This window comes from Primulina tabacum, chromosome 11 (assembly GCF_025594145.1).
Source record: "Primulina tabacum isolate GXHZ01 chromosome 11, ASM2559414v2, whole genome shotgun sequence".
Taxonomy (NCBI): Eukaryota; Viridiplantae; Streptophyta; class Magnoliopsida; order Lamiales; family Gesneriaceae; genus Primulina; species Primulina tabacum.
The window spans coordinates 37,386,550-37,396,697 of record NC_134560.1 but is presented as its reverse complement, the minus strand read 5'-3'; the positions used below and the strand labels follow the sequence as shown (position 1 = coordinate 37,396,697).

General features: G+C 34.2%; 1 protein-coding gene and 1 pseudogene across 2 annotated transcripts; one reads left to right on the top strand and one right to left on the bottom strand.

The window, feature by feature from the left end:
• Positions 1 to 1,696: 1,696 nt before the first annotated feature.
• Positions 1,697 to 4,280, top strand: LOC142517815 (B-box zinc finger protein 19-like). 2 transcript variants are annotated; one of them, XM_075620276.1, is made up of 7 exons: positions 1,697 to 1,831; positions 1,979 to 2,144; positions 2,786 to 2,882; positions 2,972 to 3,087; positions 3,407 to 3,607; positions 3,733 to 3,820; positions 4,022 to 4,280. In XM_075620276.1, the coding sequence occupies exons 2-7, from the start codon at positions 2,052 to 2,054 to the stop codon at positions 4,024 to 4,026; spliced, it is 600 nt and encodes a 199-aa protein (XP_075476391.1). In that variant the 5' UTR covers positions 1,697 to 1,831; positions 1,979 to 2,051; the 3' UTR covers positions 4,027 to 4,280. The 2 variants fall into 2 exon arrangements, with proteins under 2 accessions (XP_075476391.1, XP_075476390.1); XM_075620275.1 differs by having other exon boundaries at positions 1,716 to 1,858.
• Positions 4,281 to 4,787: 507 nt separating this feature from the next.
• On the bottom strand, positions 4,788 to 7,587 carry LOC142517814 (fructose-bisphosphate aldolase 1, chloroplastic-like; annotated as a pseudogene).
• Positions 7,588 to 10,148: the final 2,561 nt, after the last annotated feature.

The following is a 10,148-nucleotide window of genomic DNA, read 5'->3' as shown; positions in this document are numbered from 1 at the left end:
AGAATTTTATCTTTAGATAAATTAAAATCGTCGCACACATAATATATATTATAGCTAGATATGTTTTAAATATTGCAAAAGTTTATGACATACAAAGAAAAATAATGCCAATCACATTGGATAATGCGAGTGCCGATAATGTTAAGATTAAATATCTTAAAGATTATTAAGATTAATTTTAGAAGGTAATTTTCTTCATGTTAGATATACATGTCATATTATCAGTTTGTGTGTTAAATGTGCCTTTGATGAATGCATGGACACTCGATAGAAAAACTTAAAGTATGTGGTATATTATTATGTGAAAGATGATATGGTTGTGATTGGAAAGCACCGGTAATTGATAACATAATTAGATGTAAGAAATTTCTTCTTTCTGTTGATATTCGATGTATCACTTGCTTAATACTTTGTTATGTTTTAAAGAATCACTTACACCGCATGACAACGATGTTGCGACATAACTTCAATAATGACCGACTTTGATTGAAATATTTTAAGTAACTATGTTTCTTTGTTGAATTTTTTTAAAGAGACAACTGAAAAATTTTATGTCATTAACTATCCTACTGCAACCATATTTCTACCTATGTTTTTCGATATGTTTTTAAATTTATTGACTATCGTACCATGTTGTTACATGTGATTTTGTTTCAAGTATAAAAGATAAAATTTTAAAATATTAGAAGACTGTCCTGATTGTTCATGGCTTAACAACCTTGCTTGACCCTAGTCAAAATCAATGTGGCTTAGAATTTTTTTTTGTATATTATGCTAACTTTCTTAAGAATAATGTTGACAGTTAAAAGAAGTCAATTATGCTTTCTTTTGAAGAATCATTCGATTTATACTCTAAGAAAGATGGTGGAGCGAGTAACCAATCGGAGGCGGAGTCAGAGACGGAGAAAAAGCCGAATGAGAGCAGTCAACTTCTTCCAAAGTTTGAAACGACAAAAGTTATAAGAAAAATCGGTTACAACATTATAGTCCAATGATATACAGATCTATTTAAACTAATATTTTCAAACTCCATAAAATTTCGATGTTTTAGAATAATGGAGAGTAAATTCGCAACTTTAACTAGTCTTAAGGGCAATACAATAGATGTCATAGCAGTTCAATTTTCAAGCGGTGCTTCCGAATCTGCATTTCAATATATGACAGAATCATTGATGAACAAAGAACTAATCTCGTGTTTTAAAGATCAGTTTGCGACGACAAAAAAAAAAAATAGGACTGCGAGAGTGATAAACAAATTTGCAAGCTAAAGTTTTGAGGAAGATCCAGAGTTTTCCAAATATATTTTAGTAAATTATGATGAATTTTAAATGTTTAATGCAGATATCGATATTTTATTTTATATTTATCTTTTTGTATGACATATTTTCTCAACTCAAAATACTTAATAAAAAAAAAATGTATTTTCTAATATCTAAAAATAATTTTTATAGTGTTGACTCATTTTGGTCATCAACAGAAGCCCGAAACCGCTTCGACCCAGTAGTAGATCGGATTGATTCCAAAGTTGTGAACTTGGAATCGGAACCGATTTGAACAGGTTCCGGCACCATGGATCCGTTACCAGAACCGGTGATCCCTTAACCTTGTATAAGGGAAGAGCACTAGATTTAAAAATAACTAAAAAAAAAAACTAGGGGCGAGGGGCAGTTTAGGAACACTGCTCCAAATTTCACACGCTTCGAGTCACACAATCATGTTACTGTGCACCAGCATGCTAGCATATAATAGCCCCCAACGCCGTTTTCATTCTCTACCCGACGCACCCCACAGCCGTGCGTCGCCCGCCGCATCTTGTAAAAGCACCAACGGAGTAAGTCTGCTTACGTATCTATTTCTCGTAAGTATTATTCTTCGTGCACAATCAATTCTACTGCGTGTTTTTCTGCTTGAATTTGCTTGTATCTTTGATTAATGGCTTTGCGTATCTGTATACTCTCTGTATGCATTTTATGTGTAGCGCAGTGCTGTAAACTGAAAGACTGTTGAAAAGTTTTTATAGCAATAGAGAAGAAGAGGTGTGTGTATTGGAAATGAGAACACTGTGCGACGTGTGTGAGAGTGCGGCGGCGATTCTATTCTGTTCGGCGGATGAGGCGGCACTTTGTCGTTCTTGTGACGATAAGGTATTGCGCCTGTTCTATTTATTTCGCCGGTGAACTGTTTTTTGTTGTTTCTTTGATTTGAAGATCGAAAATCGGGAGATTTGCAGCTGTTTCTGAAATACTTTCGTGATGCTTCTAAATTTTGAATATTTAAAACTCTGTTGAGACTGAAATTTTATGCTATTATGTTTTTATCTATGGTGAGATTATGATACTTCTTTATGTAATTGCTTGATACGTGTTTGTGTATCATTCTGTTTTAAAATCTTGTTTTGATTCATGAAATGTCAAACGCTATACTGCATGCTTTTGTTTCATTGCAAATTTCGAGTTATGTGCTCATTTCTAATTTTAATATTGGACGATGGTATTGGTTTCTTTAGTTACTTCTCATGATGGCCTTGGCTCTAGAGTGGAATAAAGTGCTTGTTTAAGCTTAGGCTCTCAATAGTCAAATCTACTCGTGGCAAAAGATCATCAGTGACAATATGGGGGAGAAGATTGTATTTTCTTCTTTCTTGTGTTCCTTGATCTATGTTAGTTCATATTATGAATTTGCTCATTTGATCTACTGTCTAAGTACTTTCCAGTGTTAATAAAAAGTAAAAACTCGATTGAAGATAAAAATGGCCCGAATCTATTGTACTAACGTTGTCCGGCAGGTCCATATGTGTAACAAGCTTGCGAGTAGACATGTACGAGTTGGTCTTGCTGAGCCCAGTGAAGTCCCACGTTGTGACATATGTGAAAATGCACCTGGTATGCCGGTTCATATCTTTCTCTTTCGCCTTCATTTTTGATAGGTAGCATCCTGTTTTGAAGAGTACTGCCTGAGCCTCTGTATGTAGCTTTTTTCTATTGTGAGGTCGATGGAAGTTCCCTTTGTCTGCAATGTGATATGATTGTCCATGTCGGTGGTAAAAGAACCCATGAAAGATATCTCCTTCTGAGACAGAGAGCTGAGGTTTGTGGCTGTGGTTGAGGACACTGGGTAAAATGCATCTGGCCCCTCTATGATATTCAAAATAGCAAAAACTCTGGAAAAAACCGTATAAGTTCTGATTTTAATATGTTTCAGAAAATCTTCTGCGCTTCAATGATATTTCTGTTTCTACATTTTTTTGCGTCTCTCGCCCTCTCGACGACTCAAGCCTAGGGTTTTTTTAGCTAATTTAGAATATCACATGGGGTCAAATGCAATTCACCTAGAGAATTTTTTTCTCATTTTTGTGGCAGTCGAACATGAGTAATGACATTTGCTTCTACATCTATGCTCTTTGCAGTTTCCGGGGGATAAGCCAGAAAGTTTAGACGAGCCGGGATCGGTTAGAGCAAATTCTGTTCAAGCTAAGAAAGAGACTGCCCATGTTTCTCCTAATCCTATAATGGTTAACAACATTTATTGTAATGGAAAAATGGAGAACAAATTTATTGATCTCAATGCCTGGCCTCAAAGGGTGCACGGAAGAGTTTCAACAAACCAGGTTTTGATTTTTAACCAGAACTTTTATTGTTTCTCAGAAACTATAATTCAAGCAACATGGTTTAATGACTCTAAAGTGTAGTGAATTAATATGTAAATTATCTTCCTTTTCGATTTATTTCTCAGGAACAAGTGAATAATTTGTTTAACAATCACCATGAACCTGAAAATATTGTAAACGGAGCATTCAATAGGGATCCCGAGAATAATGAAGGTATACTGAATGCAAGTCAATATATATCAGTCATACTGTGATGCTTTGTAACTTTTGCGAGATTGGTCATTCGAGTTCTTGTTGTGAAAAAATATCGACTATCGATACGAGATGCTGTTGCCAAAACGACACTTGATTTATACTAGTTTTGTCCAGTTACAATTTTCATATCTTCTCCCCTTTTCTTGCATCTATGTACAGTTTGACGCACTCTGCTTAAGGTGGAATTAGCATCAGAATCAAAACAATGGTCCACACGTCCATTTTTCATGGTTAAACACGTTGAAAACTGCAGTTAGCTACATACACTGGGAAACAATGTGAAGTGCATTTTCTGGGACTCCTAGCATTCTGCAGTTACTAGTGAAGAAGTTTGTGCCATATTTATCAGCTGTAACTTATAAGACATCAGAAACATTACAGATACCAATAAAGTTTCTCAGATAAATTCTCTTATTTTCTTACAGTTACTCTCTTTTGATTTTATATTTGGCGGCTTTTCTATGGCAAATTGCTGGATATTGATTTACTGTTTAAAGAAGTGGAAAAGTCTATAGTCTATTTTAAACACAGTTAGTTCGGTCCTACTTTTAGGCCAATTGACATACACTAAGCCACATATGATTTTACATATGGAGCTATGCAACAACATGAAAAATCAGATGTGGTATCAATTGTGTATAGAATAAATATTTGAACACTCAACTCAACTATTGGCCCTAATGGCCAATGTTGATATTGGATCCTAAGTGAAAAATAATGTTGTAAATAAATACAATATTGCATCCCAAAGTATTTCAATTCTTAAAGACTATGCCACATTTTATTTACTCATTCTCATTCATACCTAAAAGTCAACTGAAATCAAGAATCTGAACGATACAGGTGCATAAATTGAATTGTTTGAATGATAGAATTCTGAAATTAAATTTCTCATAATCGATTAAGATGCAAAAGTTCCAACCGATAACTGAACATCATGTATGCTTTCCATCATTTTGAAAGGATACCAATTCTTCAAAGTACAAATACTCACACACTTTCAAAAATATTCAGACCACTGTTTTGACCCCAAAAAAATAAAATTTCACCATCCTTTTAATCCAGGAAGCTAACTAGTTCTCAAGAGCACAATTTTATAATAAACTAAACAAAAACATTTTTCCCATTAATCTATAGACCATTTTCTTTGACAGTGCAGTATGCTTAGTAGCTATACCCCTTAACAAACATTCCTTGCTTGGCTTCCTCCGATTCACCCTCACCGGTGTATTTTCCGAGCTGAGCCAAAGAGTTAGCCTTGGCTCTCACGAGCAGAGCATCCTGAGCTGCCTTCACATTCTCTGGGAGTCCTCCCCATGTCTTGAGGCATGTGTTTTGGAGGGCCCTGGCATAAGAGAACGATACATGCCATGGGTTCGGAGCTTGGTTCATTGCATTCAAGTTCAAGGTTGCTTCTACCTCAGATTGCCCGCCTGACAAAAACTGCCCAAGATATCAAGACAAAAAAACACATTAGCTTGATACTCTCAAAGACCATATCTTTAAGTTGATGCAATCTAGTTAAAACCCTTACAACAGTGTAGAATTGAGTGTCTGTCATTAAACAGTGACTAGCTATTTTAGTGACACCAAACTCAAATCTTTAAAAAAGAAGGGGCGTTGAAGGACAACCAAATGGAAAGGGAATCAATGCATTATACCATGTAAAACATATACAATAATTGATATGAGCTTGAATACTTGCCATGATTCCAGGGACGGAAGGGGGGATTCTCTTGCGGAGGAGCTTAAGAGTGTAGTCTGCAACTTTCTCAGGTGTGGCCTTGACTTTGCATTCAGCACCAGGAGTCACCATGCTTGGTTTAAGGAGGATTCCCTCAAACAAAACATTGTTCTCTGCTAAGTAGAAAAACACCTCTGCCCAAACTTTAAGTGCAACCTCAAAAGTCCTCTCAATTCCATGCTCTCCATCTAGCAAGATTTCTGGCTCCACTATTGGGACCAATCCCGAGTCCTAACAAGTTCAACCATGGAAATTAACTAAGCATCGGTTTTCATCACAAAATTTTCATGTAAAATATTATAGCTCTAGAATTATCTCAAAGCCGCAGCTCTTCTCATGCGCAAAGTGCCATTTTCCGGCTTGTGTTTCTGGTAACAGCTTCGACGAGTTTGTCTCGATTTTCCTGCTAATTAAATTATTCTTTACACTGTTATGATCGTTGTTTGATGGTAATAGATAGCCTTAAATGTTTAGTGGCTACTAACTGAGGTAAGTAATTTTGATTGGTGGATCAGACACTGACGGTTTATGTATCGATAAAAGTCTGCAGATGCAGCCTAACACAGGACGAAGACATGTGATCCGTCCACAACAAACATGGTGAGATATAAGCTACTTTCCTTGAATTTTAGTTTTAAAATCCACTACGTATTAGAGATTACTTCTCTGATTCAAGATGAACCAAACCATACAATATGATACCTGAGAAATAGCAGCATAACGTGCCAGGCCCCAGGCAGCCTCCTTCACAGCCAAGCCAGATGGACCATTGGGAATGCTCACAACAGTACGCCTGATTCAAGAAACAGCAAAAACGATACGTTTCACATCATAAACACAAAAGGGATTCATTCGAATTCATGTGATACTCGTACTCACCATTTGGCAAAACGAGCGCCCTGCTGATAGTAAGCAGCAGTGCGAGAAGCAAGACCATCAAGACCTTGGCACCATGACTCGTCATTTGAACCAGCTAGCGGTACCAAACCCTGCCTCATTCCGATCCATTTTCTCATCAACTTTCAAGAATCACTTATACTAACATCCATAAACTATATGTTACATCGTATAAGATCTAATTTTTGTTTACGATTAAACTACCAACCAGGAACAGGTATAATTTTACATGCCTTAAGATTGTTAGTCATCAAAACTTAATAGCTTCGCGTGTTTTAGCTATTATCAAGATTCAAGAATCGATTAATTCGCATGGATTCACGAGTTTTATTAGTTACCTTGTCGACTTTGATCCCAGGGACAATGTTCTGCTCGACAAGAACGTCGACCATTTTCTTGCCCTCGACTGTGGATTGGTATAGAGTCTCCTCGAAGAGGATGGCACCGGAGACGTATTGGCCTAGACCAGGGGCGGAGACAAGGAGGGTGCGGTAGGCTTGGCGGTTAGCCTCGGTGTTCTCGAGCCCGATTGACGCCAAACGCTTCCCGCATGTGGCATTTGACTCGTCCATGGCTAGGATTCCACGCCCTGGTGATGCAATAGTTTTCTACACCAACATGGTTTTAGGACATTGTCAAATTACCCATTAGTTAAAATCCATTCCCATAAACAACATTATCACTGAGATATTGAGATTATATTTCATTTATCTAACTTGCATTGTATAGTTGGTTTTTCTTCACTTAAGAAGTTACATTAAATATAACTATTTGATACATGTTAACAATAGCATATTCATCGACATTCACTAGCATTTCCAAATACACCTTGTTCCAACCCACGCTTTATCCCAAAGTTCAAAAAATTTAAAATTTAAAACGTACTGCGGTCTTGACAAGCTCATCAGCATAGGAAGAAGCTCGAATTGCGAGAGGTGATGCGGCGGCGACTCTCGTGTGGCACAACCGAACCGCCGAGGACGACGACTGCGGAGAAGAGGGTGTCCCTTAACAAGTTCAGACTTCTCCAAGATGGAAGATGACTTTAGGAATGATGCAGACGCCATTGCTATGTGTATTTTTTTTTTGGTGTGTGAATGAGTCTATTTTTGGTTAAGTTTTTGTGTGACTATTTTATTCTTATAAGAAGCTAAGGCAAACGTTTATTTAAAATCTTATTCCACTTTCACTCACTCTCTTTGCCCCACACACACACTACTACTATGTAAAGAGGGTCTATGTGCCAAAAGATGTCTGCTTTGAGGTCGTCATCAATGGACCAATCACTGGTCGCCACGTGGATGACATAATTTTTCTATTTTATTTTATCAACCCAAGTGATTGAAATGGTTTGCATAATTCTAGCCTTGAAAAAAAACAATAGATGGGGTTACTTGGGTTGATAAAATCTAGTTCTTTTTACATATTTGGTTTTGTTCTTTTGTGTTTTCCCTAATACAAATGTAGTTTTGGAGAAGAGAATGAGTTGTCTTGCACTATTTGATGTGATTATAAAACCTTTCTTTTTTCACAACCTTGTTACTTGATTTCAAAAAATATCATATACATATAGTACATCTTATTTCAACTCATTAGTTGAAATTCAATTATGAGATGTTTTGACGTATATTTTTATAAATGTAATTTCCATTATCGATGGACATATATTCTTGTCTGGCGATCTATTCAATCTTGGAGTAAGACCTTGTGGGTAATCTCCATTTCCAGAATAGGGTCTGCAGCTCAAATTAAACCCATGAAACAAATAGTTTGTAAATTAAAATTGAAACGCGCACAATTTGCAGGAACTAGAAACCTTGCACAATTTGCTTAAATCTCGATAAAGCTATTCAAAATCATCAATTGGGAAGTGAAGGGATGTCGGGTATAATTAAATAACAAATACAAAATGTAAATTTTATTTGAGAGGATCGATGATCTATTATAAGTTTATGATAACTCCCGTGTTGATTTGATTATAAATTAAATATTTATGGCCGTATCTTCATGAAATAATTATATTTATAACGGTAAATTTCCAAAAAATAGCTCTATCAATGTTTCAATTAAAATTCAGTACCTAGTCATAATTTTTTAGAAATCAGTACCTGACAAATCTATATATTTAGTTTTAACTACCCATAAAGCAAATTTTACATTTTTACCTTTTATTATTTAAATAAATATATTATTTTATCCACAAAAATTATATTATTGTTCTCCATTTAAAATATAATTTTAACATGAAATAAAAGTAAATACTTATTTTGACATACAAAGTACCTATTATAAGGTTTCAGATACTTGATTTTGCTCTTTGAATACACCAAATATATAAGAAAATACTATATTTTCGAGCATTCACTATAAATTCAGTCATTGTTGGTCTTTTCATGAAAAATACATTAGGATGACTTATTCATGTCAATTTTATTTTTTTTTTAAAAAAAAAAAACATAGGTCATCCCTCATCATGAAATAAGATTAAGTATTTATTTTGACCAACAAAATGCTTATTTTGGAGTTCGAAATGCTTGATTTTACTCTTTGAATACTCCAAATGTGTAAGAAAATACTGGATTTTCGAGTTATCACAATAAATTCAATAATTGTTGGTATTTTCATTGACAATACATTAAGATGACTTATATAGTCATCTAATTTTTGAAAAAACACAGTTTCTCACTCATTGTTGAATTAGAAAAATTACTTATTTTGATCGATAAAATACCTATTTTCGGTTTTCAAATATTTGATTTGGCTATTTGAATACTTCAAATGTGTAAGAAAATACTTAAGTTTCAAGTAATATTAAGTGACTTTTGATTGTGTCATTTGTGAAGTTAAAATGTGATACTTAAATTGGTACAAAGACTATCTAATTAAAGTATATAAATACATGATTTTATCCCGTAAATACTCATATTCAATTATTTGAGTATGCCAAAATATAATTGAAGTTAATATTAAGTGACACCGATGATGATATTCAGTGAAGCAAAAATGTGATATAATAATTAATACAAATAATACATAATTCGAGTTCACAAACACTTGATTTTACCTTTTAAATACTCAAATTCGATTGAGTATGTCAAAATATATAATTTGAATATAATATTGAATATTTTTTGATGATGAGATTTGTGAATTAAAAACGTGTTACCTAAATTAGTACAAATAGTATCTAATTTGATTTCACATATACTTGATTTTACCTTTTCAAGACTCAATTTTGATTATTTTGGGATATAAAAAAATATAGTTTCAAGTAATATTGAGTGACTTTTGATGTGTCATTTGTGAAGTTAAAATGTGATACCTAAATTAGTACAAAAAATATCTAATTCGAGTCTACCAATACTTAATATTTTAATTTGAGTTTGCAAATACTTGATTTCGTAAATGAGATACTGACAATATGTATTAAAATACTGGATATTCGAATAAGCAACGTAAGTTCATCAAGTGTTGGTATTTTTATAGAAGATACATTTAGATGACATATTCATCTTATTTAATAATTAAAAAAAAACAAATTATCAATTAAGCATAAAAATTTTAAAGTACTTAGTTTTACTTGAGAATTACCTAATTTGAGTTTGCAAATACTTGATTTCGTATATCATATACCCACAATATGTA

Coding starts and splice junctions, on each gene's coding strand:
- LOC142517815 (XM_075620276.1), top strand. CDS start 2,052: ATGAGAACACTGTGCGACGTGTGTGAGAGTGCGGCGGCGATTCTATTC. Junction 2,883..2,971: donor CATATGTGAAAATGCACCTG/GTATGCCGGTTC, acceptor CTCTGTATGTAG/CTTTTTTCTATTGTGAGGTC. Junction 3,088..3,406: donor TTCTGAGACAGAGAGCTGAG/GTTTGTGGCTGT, acceptor TGCTCTTTGCAG/TTTCCGGGGGATAAGCCAGA.